General features: G+C 41.1%; 1 protein-coding gene across 1 annotated transcript; it reads right to left on the bottom strand.

Moving 5' to 3' along the window:
- Positions 1 to 1960: 1960 nt before the first annotated feature.
- Positions 1961 to 16899, bottom strand: ART4 (ADP-ribosyltransferase 4 (inactive) (Dombrock blood group)). The gene is made up of 3 exons (XM_045873823.3): positions 16366 to 16899; positions 13476 to 14184; positions 1961 to 4874 (listed from the first exon to the last, which is right to left on the bottom strand). Exons 1-3 carry the CDS (start codon positions 16564 to 16566, stop codon positions 4783 to 4785), a joined length of 1002 nt encoding a protein of 333 aa, XP_045729779.1. The 5' UTR covers positions 16567 to 16899; the 3' UTR covers positions 1961 to 4782.
- Between the last annotated feature and the right edge of the window lie 4784 nt (positions 16900 to 21683).

Below are 21683 nucleotides of genomic sequence, written 5' to 3'. Positions count from 1 at the left end.
TTCTGTACTTTTTAGTCTGCGATGCAGTGACGTCCACCAAGGTTGCCAGGTCACCTCCCCAGTCGTGGCTACTTCGAAGTTGCACTTTTTGCGAGCCTGAGTCAGGAGCTCAGCTCCAAAGCCAAGGCTGTCATTGGAATCACCCCTGTAATTTTGAATTAGGAATCCCTTCTTTGCTCCCTAACAGTAAGACCTTCAGAATGTCCTGTGGCCAAAGGCCAAGGGGATTTGGGCTATTTCCAGGGCTTATAGGGCTTGGAAAAAGAATGAGTTTCAATACGCGAACTCTGCATTTTCTCTCAGCTCCAAATAGCTGGCTTATTTTGAGGACGTTCTTGAAGGTATCCATTTGCTACCCTGTCCTCAAAAATACACATACATTGGGTGCCTGGGTGGCTCAGATGGTTAAGCGTCTGCCTTCAGCTCAGGTCATGATCCCAGGGTCCCGGGATCGAGTCCCGCATCGGGCTCCCTGCTCCTTGGGAGCCTGCTTCTCCCTCTGCCTCTCTCTCTTTCTCTCTCTCTGTCTCTCATGAATAAATAAATAAAATCTTTAAAAAAAAAATACACATTCATCAATGGGAGGTGGGAGGTGCAGCTCTCACTTTGTTACTTTTTCTGAACCTGTGTGTGTTCAGGTTCTCACCTGCCTTCTCTCGGTCTTAAGATTGTGTCCCAGGAGGGGCACCCGGGTGGCTCAGTCGGTTAAGCATCTGCCTTCAGCTCAGGTCATGATCCCACCGTCCCGGGATAGAGCTCTGCATCGGGCTCCTTGCTCAGGGGGGAGCTGCTTCTCCCTCTATCTCTGCCCCTCTCCCTGCTCGTGATCTCGCTCTCAAATAAATAAAATCTTAAAAACAAAACAAAAAAACAAGATTGTGTCCCAGGATATTGCAACAGCTGGGAGAGTCACATGGAAATGAATGGGCCAATGGCCAAGAAAAGTCCTGGTCATGGGATGCCTGGGTGGCTCAGTCGTTAAGCATCTGCCTTCGACTCAGGTCATGATCCTGGGGTCCTGGGATCGAGCCCCGCATTGGGCTCCTTGCTCGGCGGGGAGCCTGCTTCTCCCCCTGCTTGTGCTCTCTCTCTCTGACAAATAAATAAATAAAATCTTAAAAAAAAGACTGGAAGCATGACCGGGGGCAGTTTGAGGGAGGTCCTCACCACACGTCAATGGGAATGGAGCTAGTGTAGCCGCTTGAGGTCAGGATGGGCTGCTCGTGCTTCAGTAACGGTGGTTTCCAGATGCCTGTGGCTCCTGTGAGGCTGGCCATCACGGGCAGTGCCTCTCACATTTTCCCAGCCCCGAGGACCACTAATCTGCCCACTCTGATGACTTCTTGTCTGCAGCTGCTTCCCAGCCTCTCGACATATGCGGGGGATGCGGGGGGGGGGGGGAGCCGCACTCTTCTCAAACCTGGTATTCTTATTTACTGTTTCTCTCAAATTCTTTGTTTTGGGTTCCTCTCATTTTCTCTCCATTCCTTCAGGTTTTGAAAAGCAACCTGGGGAAGATTCACTAGTTTCTACCTCATATCTAGTTTCATTCCTCCTCAGAGGCCACGAGCACAGTGTGACCTAACTGAATGAAGCAATAGTGGGGAGGAAGAAGTGAACTGTCATAAAGCACAACAAAATAAAACACATGGGCACTTACTACAAGAAGATAAGGGAGGGAGGGAGGGAGGAGGAAGGGAGGGAGTCCTGTAATACCTGTAATAACCTTTTTTTCCCACATTTTATCACTTGCCAATATTTGGTACATGTTGGTGTCTCTGAAAGCGTCTAGTTCAAAAAATGTCTGTTGAATTTTACCAAATCAAGATCTGGGCTCATAAAGTATAAGTCAGTTTGATTCAGATCATTAGAAACTCAGGCCAAGAATCCTGGTGCTCCAAGTAAATCAAGCTTTACAGAAATTTTCTTTCACTGGATTTATTATTTTTTGAAGTCAGAGCAAATAGGGGACCTCGGGACAATCAGATAGGCATAGTAGAACACTGGATCGTAAAGATACAAATAAAACAATAAATGAAGCCAAAGTATTTTTTTGTGTACACAAAAAAGAGAGAAGCATTAATAACAATTACTATAGGAGATAAATACTCTGCAACTTTATAGTGTCAACTCTTTTAATGATCCACGTGATTTTTTGCACAAAAACTTAGGACTCTAGGGAGAGACTGAGGGAATGCAAAGTATGCACATTCATCCTTAGCCCACAAATCTACACAGTTCAAGAGAATAACTTCTATCTCTGGAGATTTGTTCTATAAAGCAGCAACAGGAGGAAGAATTAAGTTATCTTTTCAAAAACCTGGTTATTCCTTTACGGATCATAATCCCATAAGTCACAAGCCTGAAGGGCTTCTTAACACAGGTTCTGGGTTTCTGATTTTATAGATTTGGGATCAGGCCCTAGAGTTCACATTTCTAACGTGTTCTTAAGGGACATTGGTGCTCCAGGTGCTGGGATCATGCGTTAAGATCACCTATCAAGCATGTCTTACTCAGAAGACTGATTTCTCATGGAGATCCAATGCGTTAGGCTGTCCTTTTAGCTTGATTGGGTGGCTCTTTCTTCTTCAGTCCACATTACAGCTTCTCTCTGCCAGATCTATTTCCTGACCCTTGTGTACACTGATCATTCCTATATCCCCTGTCTCTTTTCTACTCAGCTCTCCTTTTTCCATCTGAAGCCCTCCCTTGAGCCTCATTTCCAGTAGAAAGCTGTATCCAGCTTTGAGAGGGATCATAGCAGAGGGATCTCGCTTTTCTCTAAACTCGAAGCGCTTATTATTTGCATGCATTTCAGCACTAAGCGCTTGACACACACCTACGCTGACTTCTTCCTCTCACCCCTTGCTCCCACCCCAGGGTCCCAAGACCTCGCGCTAATGCTGCCTCCTCCCTGAAGCCTTCCTGGCTTCTTCTCTTGCCTCAGAAGTTCTTCTGAGCTCTCGTGAACAGAAGGCTTGATATTCCCCTTTCTTTTGGTATTTCCTCTGTGACTTGTGTTCTTTTCTTCATTTCTCCCAAGAGATTGTAAACTATGGAAGATCTGGCTTACACTATTCAACTTTTAATCCCCAAGGTGTTTTGTACATAGTATGGCTCAGTAAGTGCATTTATATGGCACAGAAAAAAAATATTCACAAGATGTTGGGAGGCTTTTCTATTGCTTCGCTAAAGCTCACAACAAAGCTTGTTTGCAGAGCCAGGCCGATGAGACTCTATTCAGTAGCTGCTAACCTGCCAATGTTCCTGGGCAATAAATCATGAAAACTGTGTCCATGAAAACATGGAGAATTTATGCTTGCCTTATTAGGCATAGAGGCCAATGTAAGCTAGGTGACAGAGGTGAGCTTGGCCCTGTTCTCAAAATTCCGTGTAAAGAATGATATACTAGATGCCTGAATTCTCAACCGGGGGATTATATGCAGCTAATTCCCCACTGAGTCTCTTCTCTCATGGCACTGTCCCTTTAGAAAGTCCTACTGGGGTCAAATGAGCTGATTTCACTTTCATTGTTTCTTACCCAAATCTCAGAGGAGCTAAGTAGCATGGACTTTCATAATTTCACTCCGTTTAGCCCAATGTCCAGATCTTTGGAAATCAGGGCAACTCCCATTGTCCCATTTATATTGTATACAACTGAAGGGAGTTGGAGAAAATCCCCAGCTTTGAAGTTTGGTGATTTATACTTCCTTTTATTTAATTACTGTCACATAGTAAGTACTCGATATATCTTTGATATTTGCTTGGTTATCAGATTTTTTCCCTCTCATATCTTCTCCTTTATATCCACACACATCTGCATGCTTTCCTAATAAATGTACCTAAACTTTTGATGACGACTTAAAATCTAATTTGCCATAAAGTCCCTCTGTAAATTAACATGTGAATTTAAATTCTAACTTTTGTAATATTTTAGAAACATGTGTGGCGCCCCATTACTGCCAGTGAATGAGATTTCACTAACATCTTTTATTAACTTTCCCTTTTATTTCTCAAGTTTTCGTATTTCCTCCTATCTGAGTCTACACTGGTTTGGTGTTGAATGCTGATAAAAATCTCTGAAGAAAATTTACACTTTTAATTATTTCTCTGGGGTTCAAAGCTTTTCCATTTGATGAAGATTTTTTTTCTGTGCTTTCGAACTCAAGCTTCTCGATTTGTTCCTATTTAGGATTGCTAAATAAAAAAAAGAAGCATTCATAACTCCTTTGATTGCTTGAGATAGGAAATTTAATTCAAATTATTTATGCAAATATACAATTTACTGATTTATGTAATTTTTAAAAAGCCCAGGATTCCAGTTTCAGGCACAGTTGGATCTAGGGGCTCATATTCTCTCATCAGACTGTTTCTTTTCATTTTCCAGTTCCTCCTTCATTGTGTTCACTCCATTCTCAAGGAGATAGAGTCTCCCCTACTGGTGGCAAGAGAGCTGCTAGCAGTTGTAGGCTCATACTCGTTCTGCTTTCATCAATCTCCACTCAGTAAAAAGGCTCCCACACCCCATTCCCAATCCCAATTCCAAAACATTACCATGACTGTATCTCACCAGCTCTGATTGGGTCCTTTTCTATTCCAGGATGAATCTCTGTGTCCATGGAGAAGAGATATACTGCGTTCTAGGTCCTCTCACAGGCAGCGGGCTGAGCCAAGCGCTGCATCAGTTGATAACTGGGCAGAGTGATTCCCCGAGGGTATTCCGCTTGCCTCTGACTGGCATCAAGCAAAAGGGCACAGAGAAAGCAAAACCACAAGGTTCCTTTATACTCCACTTTTGGAAGAGATGACAACACTGGTCAAAAAGGAGAGAGAAGCAATAACCATGGGAGCAGGGTTGTACTTTTTGCTGGAACCTGTCAAAACGAACACAAAGTTAGAGAACTTTTAGGTAGCAGAGTTTATTTTTTTAAAAACTACCTTATTTCTCCTTTGATTCACTTTTTTTTAACTTAGGAAATTCCTAATAAAAATATGTGAAGTTAGCTACTTTAAAAAAAGTATCCTCTTAGAATTTTTTCTAACCAACAGAACTCAGCTTGTTTATTTTGCAGATGAAACAGCACCAACAAGTTCAGAGATTTACTCCAGGTTACCTGCCTGGGTAGTCGGTGTGTGAGCTCTCCTGATTTTCCATCTTTATTGTCATCAGCGGCACCATCACCATCACTGGTATCCCTATTTTAATTATCATCATCTTCATCACCATTATGAAAGCTAACATTGATTAGCAACTTATTCCATGCTGTGTGCGTTTTAAGCACTTGCTAGCAATTAGCTCATTTAATCCTCACGGGAAATCTATGAGGTATTTGTTCTCATTATCCTCATTTTTCTGCTGATCAAACGGTGACACAGACGTGTAGAAACTTACCGAACATCGCACATCTAGCATGCAGTGAAGGCAGCATTCCAACTCAGGCAGCCTGGCTCAACTCTATCTTTTTAGCCACAGTATTGTTTCTTCACATATTGCAAAATGCTCTAAAGAGTGGGATCTCCTTTCCAACTAGCCTTCCCTGACTATTTAGGATAGAAAAGATGTTTGGGAGTAGGAAGGCATTCAATTCTGTGATTGCCTCAATATTTGAATATATTGCTTGATAGGATGACCAGACGATGGAGAAATATTTTCCCATTACTTTCACATAATAACGCATAAAATCCTTTGAGTTTCCTGGAATTTCTTGGAATTCTATATATACAAACTATTTAAAATCCATTTTCACTAATAAGAGTAGATAAGGAAAATTAATAGTACATACCTATTTCTAAGCTTTTGTCAAAGTTCCTGCTAAAATTGTATTATCTGAATTCTCACAGGGACCTCGAGACCATTAATACCACTTGAACAGCTCATTCATTAGAATAATTCTCAAACATTTTTTGTTTTGTTTTCTCTTCACTGAGGCTGAGATCACAAGGACCTCTGTCTCTGTCCTTTCTCACTTTGTAACAGGATATGATTCTACTGAAGAGTTATCAGAGAATATTGATTGACAGTGAAACAATATAGTGGGTAGAAATTATGGTTATTGGAAGTGATTAGCTTGGGTTTTGAAGCTTTGTCCCTAGCTGACCTTTATGTTCGTTACTTTCATTGGACCTGAGCTTTCTCATCTGTAGAATGAGAGCATCTCATCTCAAGACTGTTGGAAATACTACAGTCCCTACCATTCCCCTTTGCTGTACTTCATGGCTACTATAATGATTGATGCTCAAATAAGGACAAATATATGGACATTACCATTTTGTAATCATACTCATCCTTCAAAACCACCTCTTCAGCCCCCTTCATAATAACTAGGATATTAAAAAAGCTTACTTTCATTTTATTTTCTCAGGTTAAAGTAACTTTTCTTTCCTCTCTTGTTACTTTTTCTCTCTCTTTTTTTTAAAGATTTTATTTATTTATTTATTTGAGACAGAGAGAATGAGAGAGAGAGAGAGAGAACACATGAGAGGGGGGAGGGTCAGAGGGAGAAGCAGACTCCCTGCCGAGCAGGGAGCCCGATGCGGGACTCGATCCCAGGACTCCAGGATCATGACCTGAGCCGAAGGCAGTGACTTAACCAACTGAGCCACCCAGGCGCCCACTTTTTCTCTCTTATAGTCTTTAACATTTCTACCTCATGCTTTATCATTATTATCATTATTTTTACACAGACAGTATCTTTATGTAGGTGAATAAATGAAAAACATCTGTGAATTAAATGCAATCTACGAAATCTTTCATTTAAGGAAAACTCACATTAAATTTACTTTTGTATTTGTTTTTACTTTCCTTCTAGACTATCTATTCAATGCTTTTTATTCCCTCTGATCCTAGTATTTTTCAAATCGGAGGTTGTGATGCATTAATGCTTTATCATGACCATCACTGTAATAATGTGATAAAATGGGTTAGAATAAAAAACACTAGAGTCAAACAGCATGTGAAATGGTGAATGATTGTCTTGTTTTACATGCGTGTGTGTACTTGTATGTTTATGTGTATGTGAAGTGAGTTACAATGTAGTCACAGTCACAGAGGATTGAGACTAATAGTAGGTTCTTAGTAATATTTTTGAACAAATTAATCTCCTGAAAGCAGTCTGTAGAGAACACTGTCCTGGGCTTTTTGTCATGAAACATGGGAAAGGGTCTCACTTTTGACATTTATAAGCTGAATAATCTCATACAAACCATGTAACCTCTCTCAACCTCAGTATTCACATCAGTATAGTGGGGTCAGTAACCAATGTACAGAGTGGTTGTAAGAATTAAACAGATAATGTGTGTGAAAACCTTCTGTGAATGAAATTTGCTACATAAGTATCATTTTTTGTGTGGATCATAACCTAAATTTGGTCATTGCTGCCTTAGGATATACAGTTTGGGGAGAAATACATAATTATTACACCCTGTATTTCATGAACTCCGAATCTGTGAATTTTATCAGATTGTTCAGAAAGAAATACTCAATCCCTTGAAAAAAGCAGAAAAAGCTAAAACTGATATGCAGTATATATAGTTAATCTGATATTTGGAGGCAAATACTCCAAATGCTTTAGAGCCCCTTTCTGTCAAATGTGGAGATTAATGAGTGTTACTCTTTAGAGAGTTATCTAGGAACCAGTTGGCGCTCAAACAAGGATAAGTTTTGTTTCTTCCATCTCTTCGTTTTTTTCTTCACCGTCAATATCACTGAAGCTCACATTTGTGCTTCTAAACTAAACTATTATCCCACTTCCATGTGCAAAGTGCTTTCCCAGAGTTTTTCAATTGTGTTTGAGAGGGTGGACGCCAGGGACTGCCACAATATTCCCCTTTGCCTCCACTTTATAAATGAAGAAACAGGCTCTTAGGTTGTCATTTATACGAGGCCACATAGCTACTAACATATATGCCCAGCCCTTCCTGGCTCCAAAGTCTAGTCTCTTTCCACCATGCCATGTGGCCTCCTAGATTCATTCAATTCCTCTTTTTCTTTCCTTCCTTCTTTCTTTTTCTTTCTATTTCTTTCTTTCCTTCTTTCCTTCTTTCTTTCTTTCTTCCTTTCTTTCCTTCCTCCTTCCTTCCTTCCTTCCTCCCTTTCTTTCTTTCTTAGGTTTTATTTATTTATTTGAGAGAGAGACAGAGATAGCAAAAGCGAGCAAGAGAGAGAACGAGCGGGGAGGAGAGGGAGAAGCAGGCTTCCTGCTGAGCAGGGAGCCCGATGCGGAACTCTATCCCAGGACCCGGGGATCATGACCTGAGCTGAATGCAGACGTTTAACCAAATGAGCCACTCAGGTGTCCCTCTTTCATCCATTTGGCTGAGTCAGACACTCTACTTCAAGGTTAATGTGATGCCACAACTAGGGAAGACTAGTTTGAGATAAAGCCCAGAGTAAAAAAAAAACAGGAAAACAGGAAATTAATAAATAAATAATATGTAACAGTAATAGTACCTGCCAATTTTGAGTACTTACAAGTGTCAGAATCTGTTCTAAGAGCTTTTACATGCGTAAGTCATTTTATCCTCACCGGAATCCTAGAAGGGAGGTTTCATTACATTTCTCCCCTATATTACATGTAAAGAAATGGAGACACACAAGGACTAAGCCTTTGCCCACATTCTCACTGCTAGTAACTGGCACAGTTAACATGTAAAACCAGGCTTCCTACAAAAGCTGACTGTATTTTTTCTAGAAACATGCTTAAGAATTTTGATTATGTGAAACATTTTAACAAATAAATCCTTCTTTGTGAATCCAGTGATACAGAACAGAGTATGTATTTGTGTGTTTACAGATTTTTGGCACGGGTTATTTTCCTGAACAAAACAACATTTAAGGACAAATAACTAACGTAACATATTTTGAGTCTTTCAACGGGCATGAAAACATCTGTTTCTATGGTAACCAGTATAGGTCACGAAAGGGATGAGAGAAGAATTAGAAGGGAGAGCCATTAGTGTAGAATGTCTTAAACAATTTTTCTTTTGCATTGCCCTTCCTTAAATATATTATGCTACCAATTCCTTTTAACTCTGAACGTGACAGATTCCTCGGTACTCTTTGAACTTGAGAACTGTAGTTACAAGTTAACAGAACCAATTCTGAAATAAATCGAGGGGCTGGGGAAGCTATATTCTCTAATCTATTATCTTTTCATTGGGAGAATTATGGTGTCCTGGCTGACCAATTTTATTTTATTTTATTTTTTTAAAGATTTTATTTATTTGAGAGAGAGAGAGAGAGAAAGAGCATGAGAGGGGAGAGGGTCAGAGGGAGAAGCAGGCTCCCCGCTGAGCTGGGAGCCCGATGCGGGACTCGATCCCAGGACTCCGGGATCATGACCTGAGCAAAGGCAGTTGCTTAACCAACTGAGCCACCCAGGCGCCCCTGGCTGACCAATTTTAAAGGTCTTCATGTTGTCTTTCAAATATGATGTCTGTCAGATTAAGAGGGAACAGGAGAGGAAACAAGTCATTGGCTCAGAGGACTTTTTAGATGTAGAATAGCTTGTGGCTTCTGCTTGGGGAAAAAAATGAAGGGATAAGAAACAGTTTCCTGAGAGGATTCTGGTTTCATGAGGAATTAGATATCAGTCCTCTAGAATACCATCTGGGAATCCCTAGACTGAGGTTGATGGCCCAAAATAGCAGTTAGCTAGAAAAGCAGGTCTGGGGAGAGTCCATTGATCTTACTCCCTTCCAGTGAAGGACTCCCAGAAAAGAAAAACACACCACTTCCCTCCTCCCATTGTTCATGTATGGATAAACCCAATACTGCTCCAGGATGTTGGGATAAGTAAAGTGTTATTAGTCAGTTAACAGAAATGACTTAAAGAAAGTTTCAGAAATAGCTTACTTATTGAGAAAACAAACAAACACCACTGCAGTGAATAGCTGAAAGCATCATGAAGTTAATCAAACTTTTTTTTGTTTGTAATCAGTAGAGATAGGTGGATATTGGTTGTGTTTATCTCAAGATGATACAGCCTTTTTGTCCTCAACTAACTTGCCTGTGCTATCAACCAGCCAATGGCAGCCTTGAGGCTTCCCTAGTTGGCTTCCATATGAGGTTTAGGGAAAGCAGAACCAGAGGATGGAGCAGCCTTCTCTGCAACGTTCAGCCAGAGCCAACAGAGTCAAAGGAAGAATGGAATCCCTGCAGCTTGAGCTGATTCTTCTCCCTCTTTCAATCTTCTGAATAGTTTTGTAGTTGTGCTGGCTGGGAAGAAACTCCAACTCCAGCTCTTGGCCTACCCTGCAATGTCTCTGACCAAAATATCACCCTTTACGACCAGGGGTCGTTTTTTTCCTGCCATTTACAATCTCTTCCCAACACTGCACAGTGGTGAATTTCTAGGAAAAATTTAGATGTAGTAACTCACATTGCAAACGACCACATTCTAAATTAGTCATATCGTGGCTATAGCTCCTTATTTTTGACTAGGGGTTGAACTTTCTAGAATATTTTCTCTTTCTGGTAAATATCGAAACTGTTTTTAGTCAATTGAGTTATCTGGTCATCTGACCCAAAGACCAGATCACTTGGAAGTATTAAAAGAGAATGCTTCATTTATTCACTCATTCAACAAATATAGATTTTTTTCAACAAATGTAGATTGATCACCTCTATGTGTCAGGAGACTAAAGTTAATATTGGTTAACACTTGCTTACCATTTATCACATGCTAGGTCTTGTAGAAATACTTTAGTATTTTATTTTGTTTTAGTTTTAGTTTAGTTTAGTTTTTAGTTTAGTTTAGTTTAGTTTAGTTTCACAAGAGCCCTCAGGGGCTCTATTATGATGCTCCTTACATAGTTGAAGAAACAAAGGGAGTTTAAGCAACTGACTGAGAACACAGCTGAAAAATTGCACAAGTTGGATAGGAATCCAGACAGAGTGGATCTGGGATCAAACTGCCAGGATTCCATGCCAGACTCTTAAATACTGTGTAGTCACATGTCTGCCTACAAAGAGCTTACAGAGCAATACAAGATTACTGATTCCCTTAAGTATGATTTGTGATTTCAAATATCCAGTCAAGACCAGCCAAGCTTCCAGAGTCTAGCAATGTGCATGGCTATTCCAGCTAAGCCTTAACTCCAAGTTGTGTTTGAGTAGCTTCCTGACAGGAAAGCAAAGATCATTAGTTTGGTGGGGACGGTCTTGAAATAGTTTCCTTTGAGACTTACGGAGTAGAGAATATGGGTAATAGTTTCTATGATAGGGGAGCCTGGGTGGCTCAGTCCGTTAAGCATCTGCCTTCAGCTCAGGTCATGATCCCAGGGTCCTGGGATTGAGCCCCACATCAGGCTCCCCAGGGAGCCTGCTTCTCCCTCTCCCTCTGCCTCCTCCCCCTTCTTGTGCTTTATCAAATAAATAAATAAAATATTTTTAAAAAGTTTCTATTATATACTCCTTTTTCTCAGTTTCCTACCCTTTGATGTAAATGTTCTACAACATTTTACTTAATGTATTTTACTGTGTTCATCAACCCAGTAGAAAAGTTTTTCTGTCTCAACTTCATCCTGATGAGGATGAAACAACAATGTAGTTCCAAAGAACCCTGGAATCTGGCTATGAATGTTCTCGTTTGGTGTTAAAATCTCACTGTTTGCTTCATACTCTAGTTTTTCATTCGCCTCTGCAAACACTAATCTCTTGGTTCTGTGGAACAGATACTCATTTCACTCATGTTGCTGCCTGCCACACTTCTGCGGACAGGCAGGAAGAGATAAAAGTATTGATAGGTCACCTCTCAGCTGGTCTGTGTTTGCAGATAGGCCAGAGTAAGCAGGCCCAAGACCTCAGCATGGATGCCAATTTTAGGATCATTGTAACACTGCAGCCCCCAAATGCTGAGAAATGCTGATAGCCTGAATTATTAACAGTAGCAGTAATGATGGAATAGAGAAAGATTCAGTGATATTTCGAAGGTAGACATTACAGTTAAGTGTGAGTGTGAACACATGCACACGTGGATAAGGACGATCTTCCTTCTAAATCAAACAGGGCCCAGGCACTTGCCACAGAACTACCATTTTGTGCAGGGACTCTGGCTGGCAACGTACAGGGATGGAATGGAGCCGGCCACATATTTTTCTAAAAAAGATCTTAATATTTTTTTGTTCTGTGATGTCTCCAATTTCTCCCACTTCAGTTCATTTTTCACAATATCATCAGAGCTCTTGCTAAAATACTGATCTCATTGATGCTCCACTCTTTAAAAACTTCCAATGACTTCTCAATATCTACAGCATGAAGTCTGAAAGTCCTTAGCATGGAATACAAGAGTTTTAACCATCTGGCCTGTCAGAAGTCTCCCCACCCCAATCAATTCCCAATTCCTTTTCTTCTTCTTCTTCTTTTTTTTTTAAAGATTTTATTTATTTATTTGACAGAGAGAGAGAGAGGGCAAGAGAGGGAATACAACCAGGGGGAGTGGGAGAGGGAGAAGCAGGCTTTCCGCTGAGCAGGGAGCCCAATGCGGGGCTCGATCCCAGGACCCTGGGATCATGACCTGAGCTGAAGGCAGACGCTTAAGGACTGAGCCACCCAGGTGCTGCTCCCCTATTCCTTTTCTACTCCTCGCCTCTTCCTGTGTCTTTTGCCTCCTATATTCTAGCCATCCAGAATTACAAAGATTCCCTAGACACTGGCTATTTGAAACCTCTGTGATTCAGCATATGCTGTTTTCTGCTTGGAATGACTTTTCCTCTCTTTTTCACTGAAAACCCCCATTCTTACTTCAAGTCCCATGGGGTCCTCTATCGTGTAGACTTTCTCACTTTCTCCAGAGAGAATGAGTAGCTTCCTACACTGAGAAGCCAAAACCATTGCTTAAACATCTGGTATATTGCTTAGTGCTTTTGAGTGTGGACATTTGCTCATATTTCCGTTTCTCATTAGACTAAAACTCTTCCTGGGATAGTGATTTTGCTTTATTCATTTCATATCACCTGACGCCTCCCATCCCAGTTCCTGGAACATAGAAGATGGGTAATAGATAAGAGTGAATGAATAAATCATGCCTCCTGCTTTACTCACAGCACTCCTTATTCCTGTAATGACCATGACAAACAAAAAAAGCCAAAAAGCCAAAAAACCAAAAAAAAAAAAAAAAACCCAAACAAAACCGAGTTTGAGGGTGAAGGTAAAAATAAATAAAATAAAGTAAAAAAAAATGTATGTGCTATCTTTTTCAGTAGAGGTTTACTCTCTGTGTCTAGAATGTCCCACATATTAGTGCCGCTGAAGAAACACATTTTTTCTAGAGGTAGTTGAGGAGAAAGAAGGGGAGGGAAACCAAGAAATAAGGCAGGTCTTCTCTAATCTGTCAGTTCCACTACTTCTGAAGGCCAATTTCCATGTTTTTGGCCTTTCCCCCAGTAAGCCCACTCAGAAAAATAACTTTTTTAAAAGAATAGTGGCCTGTGATCCTGATAAAGAGCAGATTCCATTTAGATCGATAGTATGATACCTTTTAGCAGCTGACAGTTATATGTGCTCACGTTCCCAGCTGACCGCAACAGCAACCAATTTCCTCGCGGGTGGTAGCTCACATTTACAACCTTGAACAACTCATAGGGAGGGACCAGGACCTCCTTCTTGAGAGAGACTTCTTGTACAGGTGCACCCAGGCAGGTGAATATGGTAAATAGAGTTTGGTTCCCAAACTCCTGTGCGTCTTCTTTCAGGAGGGAGGCGGAGAGGAATTGGCCAAATCGGATGGTGGCACCTCTGTAGGCTTCCAAATAGATATCCTTCATCTCGTGATGCACCTGAAAACACAGAGAGTCATTCTTCATGACCATTTGTTTCCTTAGCAGCTGGATTGCTGAGGTCAGGTAGTAGTGCAGGTATTTGAAACGGAATGAATGTTTATACGGCTGCGGAGACTTCCCAGCACTGGCCATGGCTTTAGTGAAGTCTGCGTGGACACTATTGTTTGATGTATAAACCAAGATGGCCACAGCATGTGTAATATTCATGTTCTTGGGGAGATCTTTTCCTCTGTTCAGCCAGGTTAAGTGGGCATTCGCCCAGACCCTGTGGTAATTTCCATGTGCTTCTAGTTCTTTTGTGAAATAATCCCCTTGACTTAGCTTCTCCATGACTTGTGGGCTGCAGCCTTGGTACTGATCATCAAAGGAATCTGGTGTCAAGTCAAAGTCAATGTTAACTGCAACCTATAAGAAAAGAAAAATCTTGACTTTAACTTTTCAAATCAGATGGTGGATCCGGTGCCTGACTTGCTATCCTCCATAAAGCCAAGTCTTCTTCTCAAAACTTATGTGCTGAAATAAGTTTCACTCATAATCATTACCCTGTCCTAGTACTTCCTGCATCAGGACCTGTGCCAGAGATTGAATTTGGTTTGATAACTATTACTAAAAGCTCAAAAAAACCCTCACCTCCCCAGGGAGGAAGTGACCCTTCTTGTATAACCAAAACCAGTATTTTTGCATAGTACTTTGAAGAAAAAAAATTATAATCTTAAAGTTTATGTGTACTTTCTGTTTCCTCTACTGACCCCCTTCACATCCTGTCATGGGTATTAAGGAAGATCTCTTTTATGAATACCTAAAACTTGTATTAAGTCTCTGAACTTTATTTACGAAAAAACTTCAGTGATGAGTAATGTTGGGTTGTCCCTAGGGGTCCCCAGTAAATAAGAGCCCTCTCTTCTGACCAGGATCTGATTTAAAAATTGAGGAAAAAAAGAGCATGTATGAAGGTTAAAATATCATCTTTACTGCTGAATTGTTGGGGCACATATCTTTGGGTCTGATGGCAAGTAGATTTGTTAAGAGTAAACCCCAGAACAAGGCAGACTTGCCCACTGAGCTGCAGACAGTATTGGATTGTGGCCTGCCCAAAGATAAGATTCTTGTCATGGAGGAGCACAGAGCTCGTGTCCTTTTCTTTCAGGCTAACTCCCAGGAGGAAAAAGAGCAGAGTCAAACTCAGAATGCCCAGTTATTATTCCTGATGTTACCAATCAACTAAATTTGCCCACCACCAGGGGAATGGTAAAGTGCTCAGGAGTGTGCCAGGAGTGGGAAAAAGATAATTTCCTATGGGTAGTCAATTGAAGGTTACCTATTATATCTAGTCCATATTAAACTGAAGTTAGAGATTTGAATACAAGTTCATTAAGTATCATCAGTCTGTTTTTCAGAGCCATGATTTCAACTATCTAAATTCCAAGATGTTTTCTTCTTGGCAAAGAAACGATGCTTTTCTAATAAACAGCACTCCTTATATTAGGAGATAAGATTCCATCCGGTCAGTGTCAAAGATGTTGCAGCTGAAACTCAAAAACATGCCATTTTGGTGTTTTACTGTTATTTATGATGAGAAGACATCTAGGTGTGTGCAAAATGGAACAGATTTTTAAGACTGCTTAAATGATCTTTACCAATAATTCTTTACAGAAGGTTTACAAATAGGTCTACAGAATCTATTTAAGCCAAAACAAAACAAAATCAATCGTATCATGTTCTGTTACGTCTTGTGAGCTCTAAACACTTTACTGTATTACTAGATCTCAAGTATGTACTCTGTTATCTCTTAACAGTAGATTATTTTTCATTATATAGATCTTTAAATTATAATACTTCTTTTGAGTTGATCCCTATGAAACGGTCGAAAGCCAAATAGACTTTATTTTGCATCATTTGTCCTACAGAAGCAATGTTTTAAATTTTATGGAGAATCAAGAAAATAACATTATGCCTCTAGCTTCCATTAACGCCAAATTTATAAACTCTAAAGAATTCCTCAATTTTTAAGAATTGTTTTCAACACCCTTCACTAGCATTATTTTTTTTTTTAAGATTTTATTTATTTATTTGACAGAGAGAGACACAGTGAGAGAGGGAACACAACCAGGGAGAGTGGGAGAAGGAGAAGCCGGCTTCCTGCTGAGTAGGGAGCCCGATGCGGGGCTCGATCCCAGGACCCAGGGATCATGACCTGAGCCAAAGGCAGACACTTAACAGACTGAGCCACCCAGGTGCCCCCTTCACTAGCATTATTGGTTAAAATGTCTGAATGAGGGGCGCCTGGGTGGCTCAGTCGGTTAAGTGCCTGCCTTTGGCTCAGGTCATGATTCCAGTGTCCTGGGATCGAGTCCCATATCGGGCTCCCTCCTCAGTGGAGAGCCTGCTTCTCCCTCTCCCGCTCCCCCTGCCTGTGCTCTCTCTCTCTCTCTCTCTCTGTCACATAAATAAAATAAAAAGTCTTTTAAAAAAATGTTTGAATGAAATCAGATCCCAAGTGACTAAAAGTCACTTAAAGGTTGTCACCAGGAAAGCGCTCCAGTGGGGCACTGACCATAAAGAATCACCTCCTCAATTGTGCCCTACCTCAGAACACCCGGTGGGTGTCTGCAGGGCGGAGAACAGCATCAGGAGAGGAAGCGACCTCGGGAGGAGCCAGATTCTCATCCTGGGGGCTGCAGCAGTTGGGAGAATCCTTCTGCCTCTCTTGGTCAATGGACGGTATTCATTTGTGGTACAAATACTTCTCTGCTCTTGCAGCTTCATCCTGAAATGAGTGCTCAGCATTCTCCTCTGGGATTTTCTTTGGGTGAGTCTCAGCAAGAACTTGCCTTGTTCATGTTTTGTTGAGATTTCTGTTGACCACCTCCAACCAGCGGTTTTTCTGAGGGAAGCTCCAGCTCCAGCTCTAGCTCCAGCTCCAGCTTATTTGCAGAGCTGAAATCTCTGCGAAATAGACAGATCTGTGCACCAAATAAGGGATTGGGAAATGAACTCGTTAGTTTCCAATTAAAAAAAAAAAATCCCTTATCTAGTCTGTGTAGGGGGGAATTCCAAAGGCCTGCTAAGGGTCAGGCTCAGCAGCTCAACCTTAACTTTCTCAGGAAGACAGGAAAGGCACGGGCTGTACAGTGTTTGGGGCCAAGTGACATTATCTGGAGCTGCAGGTTTCCACTGTGAGTGATATGATTGGCTCACGCAGGTTGCTGGGGAGATGCCACCTCAAGGTGGGCCTATGTCTCGCGCATTTGGTGCTGCTGATAGGCCCTGCCCAGAAGGGGCTGATAGGAAACAACACACCTTTTAGGGTTACTGTCAGAAAGAAGGCTCTCCTTGGTGCTTTTCCACAGTAACTTTGAAACTCTCCAATCCAGAAATTCTACCTGTTGGGGTCACAGCTCTTCTCCGTTTTCTCTTCTGGAGGCATCAGATCTTCTGTCCACACTAGTTCAGTCTAGTGTGAATCCTTTCTGTGAGAACAACTGACCTCAATGGAAAGTAGGGTCCAGTGTGCCAAGTGAATGCCTTACATCTGCTCTTTTAAACACCCTCTCAGGCACGGCCCTTTCTAGTTTGAACATCTGGCCTCTATTCCCAATCCTTGGGGTAATTGTTTTTCTTGCAAATCTTTCCCATCTACACTTCTTGATTCATTATTTAACTGTGAAGAGAAACTAAAGCCCGTTCTCAGAAATTCTGGTATTTTTTTTAGCACCCCAAAATAGTTTTTCATGTAAATTTTCTGACGATCACAGCAGTATTTCTTCTTCTTCTTCTTCTTCTTCTTCTTCTTCTTCTTTCTTCTTCTCTTCTTCTTCTTCTTCTTCTTCTTCTTCTTCTTCTTTTTGAGGTTTTATTTGTTTATTTGAGAGACACACAGAGAGAGAACGTAAGCAGAGAGAGGAAGAAGCAGACTTCCTGCTGGGCAGGGAGCCTGACATGGGGCTCAATCCCAGGACCCTGAGATCAGGACCTGAGCCGAAGGCAGGTGCTTAACCGACGGAGCCACCCAGGCGCCCCAGCAGTTCTGTCTCATTACAAAAGTTCAGGATATTCAGACAAGTATAAACGAGGACACAAATTACCCATAACCTATCACCTGGAGGAAGGTACTACTTAGATTTAGATTTTGGTGCTACACACACACACATTTAGGACTGAAATAATATAGTATGCAATTTTTCATACTGTTTTTTCCCTTAACATTTTTAATGTAAGCACATCTCCATATAATTTAATAATTATTGAAAACATGATTTTTTTCACTGTCGCACAATAGTCCCTCTGAAGTACTACCGTGCAGTGAAATGTGGACTGGATCCATGGATCTGTCTCAGAAGCCGACTGATCAGTGAATAGAACATATTGGAACCTGCCTTTCTGAATGCTTTGATCTATTCCTAGTTCTTAAGACAGCATCTGGCACCGAGAAATAAATGAAATAAATAAATAAAAACAATTATCATTATTTGTACAAAGGTTTATTGAATAAATATATTTAGCTTGATTTCAACTTTGTACTGTTAATAAGTAATGATCTGTGAACATATTTTGGACATAAATCTTTTTTTTTTAAAGGTTTTATTTATTTGAGAGAGAGAGTACAAACAGGGGGAGGGGTCGAGGGAGAGGGAGAAGCAGACTCCCCTCTGAGCAGGGAGCCCGATGCGGGACTCGGGGACTCTGGACTCGATCCCAGGACCCTGGGATCATGACCTGAGCCGAAGGCAGACACCCAACTGACTGAGTCACCCAGGCGCCCCTGGACATAAATCTTTGTGCGCTTCTCTTCTTGCAATTTTAAGACCCAATTCTGGAGATAGGACCGCAGGTCTTTGAAATGCATATTTTTTTAAATTTAATGGAAAACACAGGTAGTATATGAAAATATCCCTGTAAGACTTTTAAAATTCTTAAGATTCCTCATTATCACCTATTCATCTGGGAGACTGAGGTGTGAGGAAGGGCACTAACGTCTGAAAACTTGGATTATGGGCTTAGTCCTACAGCTCGCTGGCTGAGTTAACTTAAGAAAATAAGTAAGCTGTGGGGTGCCTGGGCGGCTCAGTCGTTAAGCGTCTGCCTTCGGCTCGGGTCATGATCCCGGGGTCCTGGAATCGAGCCCCGCATCAGGCTCCCTGCTCAGTGGGAAGCCTGCTTCTCCCTCTCCCACTCACCCTGCTTGTGTTCCCTCTCTCGCTGTGTCTCTCTCTGTCAAATAAATAAATAAAATCTTAAAAACAAACAAACAAACAAACATGGCTCTTAGGGACTAGTTCCTATACTTACAACCTCTACCTATTAGTCCATCTCACCCTTGACTTCTGCACTTACTTCTCTGACTTTGGTGCCCATCTTAATATCTGACACATGGAGGGGCGCCTGGGTGGCTCAGTCATTAAGCATCTGCCTTCAGCTCAGGTCATGATCCCAGGGTCCTGGGCTCGAGCCCCACATCGGGCTCCCTGCTCGGCGGGGAGCCTGCTTCTCCCTCTCCCACTCCCCCTGCTTGTGTTCCCTCTCTCGCTGTGTCTCTCTCTGTCAAATAAATAAATAAAAATCTTAAAGAAAAAAAAAAAGAAAAGAAGTAAGCTGTGCTGAACGTCTGTTTCCTAACCTTACAGAGCTGCCAAAAGTAAATAATAGTTAGCTCTTATTGGGAGTGCACTATGCTTCAAGACCCTTTACTATATTATCTCAACCCGTAAGACAACTGTGAGAAGGGGATAGTCTAACGTCCCCGTCACAGGTGCATTTTCTGAGGCCATGTGAGGTTAAATAGACTGTCAGTGATCACAGGTTCTTTCCTCTCACCCCGTTGTCCCCCTGCCTCCAAAAACTCTAGAGGAGTCTAAGTGTCATTTTATTCCTACGGTCTGTAAAGTTTTCCTAATTTTCCTAAAGTGACTGCCATTTCTAGACACATACCACTAGGGGGAAGCAGGAACCTTCGTAACCTTTTTATACAACTAGAATTTCAAGGAGGCGGAAGAAAGGGAAAGAGGGGAGGGAGGGAAAGACAGAGGTAGAAGAACCAGGGAGAGAGAGAAAGAGAGAAAGGGAAGAGAAAACACTGACAATAAAATGGAGTAGGGAAAGACAAGAGGTCTGATGTGTGACTGTATGTACCTTTTTGGATTAAAATGAAAATATTTTCTGAAAATGTTTATAGAGTCAGTGAAAAAAAAAATCATCTTTTGCCTTCGGGGCTGTTTTAGGAAAGTTCCCATGGGATAATTTAATATTAGTTACTTTAGAGCTTGGTGTTCACTCAGGGATCATTTTCTTGATAGCCAATTCTTCAAAATGCAATTTATTTCTGCTATCTTGATGGGTAAAAGGGGTAGGGGTTTTGAAATCGCACATAACTGTGTTGGTGTTTTGCCTTCATCTCTTTCTAGTTTTTGTGAATGTGAACAAGTTATGTTAGTTCTCAGTCTCGTTTTCTTCACATGTAAAAGTGGAGATGTGAGTGACGTCACTCTTACAGGGCTGTGACGACAGGGAAATTGAGATACTCTATAACATATCATGGAATGGATCCATGAACCGTTACTGCGTTGGAAGCAGATTGATTAGTGAATAGACCACAGGCTCTTGAGAGAGACACCTTGGTTTCAATTCCTAGATCTATCACGTCATTAATGTTTGACCTTGGGCAAGGTATTTTACCTCTTTGTTCCTCAGTTTCCTGTCTCCTAGTGTCACTGACAACAGCTTCCTCAAGCCATGTTGGCTCTTCTTATGCTCTAATCAGATTTGTGAAGACCAACTCATCGGGTATCCAACCAAGTGAAAGGTAATTTTTATTAATGTTTTAAATAAACAGCTGTTTAAGGAAAGGTTTTGTCCACTTTCTAGGAAAAATTCTAAACACTCTAGTTTTCTACAGCTCCTTTTGGAGCATAGATTGAAGTCATTGCTAGAGGGTCTCGTCCAGGGGGAACTGTATATTTTGCAACCAGCCTAAGGGTTTTGAAATGGAGCTTAGCATTTCCTGTTCGGCTCTCATTAAACTCCTTTGGACCTGTGTCAATTTAATGGGGGTATTTTCCTGCCAGAAGTCCTTGTTAACCAAAGGAGGGTTGTTTGATAGTGATCTCCAAATTTGGTAATTCAAAATTGTTTCAACATTCTAACCTGTCAGTTCTCTTTTACCCTTGATACCCTTACAAAAGTAAGCAAAACTTGCTTAATTGTTTCATATAGATAAAATTTTAAACTTAACAGAAATGTTACAAGTCTGTACAAGGAACACACATATGTCCAAGGAACTCTCATATCCCATATCCACATTAGATGGCATGTAAGTTTAGATTTCGAGATTTTGCCCTACTTGATCTAACATTCTCTCTCTTTTCCCTAAACTACTCGAGAACTAATTGCAGACATCATCTCCTGGTGAAAAGATAAACAGAGGCATATTACAATTTTTAAGAGCTTATTTGAGCAAAAATAGATTCAAATCAGGCAGCACCAGCCCGGAAGTGATTAGAAGAGCTCGCTCCACCAACAGGAACCAGGGGCAAGATTTTTATAGAGGAAAAAGTGGAAGCAGAGCAAGACATTATTTGATTGGCTGTATCTTAAGCATTTGCCTCATTTGGGGAAGGCTAATTGGCTGTTTGTGATTAGTTGTCTTTAGGTTTTGATTTCTTTACCTTGAGGTCTTTACACGCTTAGGTTTTGGCTTGCTTACATAGGCTGTTAAGGGATTAGAACCATCTCAGTCAAATGGCCTTCTTGTTTAATTAACACACTTACCGTTAAATGCCTCAGAATTTATTTCTTAAAAACAAGGACATTCTTTTATATAACCACAGTACAATTACCAATATCAAGAAATTTAACATTTATAGAATATCATTATCTTACACATAGTCCATTAACAAATTTCATCAACT

This window comes from Mirounga angustirostris, unplaced genomic scaffold (genome assembly GCF_029215605.1).
Source record: "Mirounga angustirostris isolate CCGP_5_RB_7025 unplaced genomic scaffold, mMirAng1.0.hap1 SCAF_5, whole genome shotgun sequence".
In the NCBI taxonomy this organism is placed as follows: domain Eukaryota; kingdom Metazoa; phylum Chordata; class Mammalia; order Carnivora; family Phocidae; genus Mirounga; species Mirounga angustirostris.
Note: the sequence above shows the minus strand (reverse complement) of the source record. Positions and strands in the feature narration are given on the sequence as shown.

Excerpts from the sequence above, each read along its gene's own strand:
- ART4 (XM_045873823.3), bottom strand. The coding sequence starts at position 16,566 with ATGCTGAGCACTCATTTCAGGATGAAGCTGCAAGAGCAGAGAAGTATT. Across the intron at positions 14,185-16,365 it reads CACCCACCGGGTGTTCTGAG|GTTGCAGTTAACATTGACTT; the intron begins GTAGGGCACAAT and ends CTTTTCTTATAG. Across the intron at positions 4,875-13,475 it reads TAACTGTCAGCTGCTAAAAG|GTTCCAGCAAAAAGTACAAC; the intron begins GTATCATACTAT and ends TCGTTTTGACAG.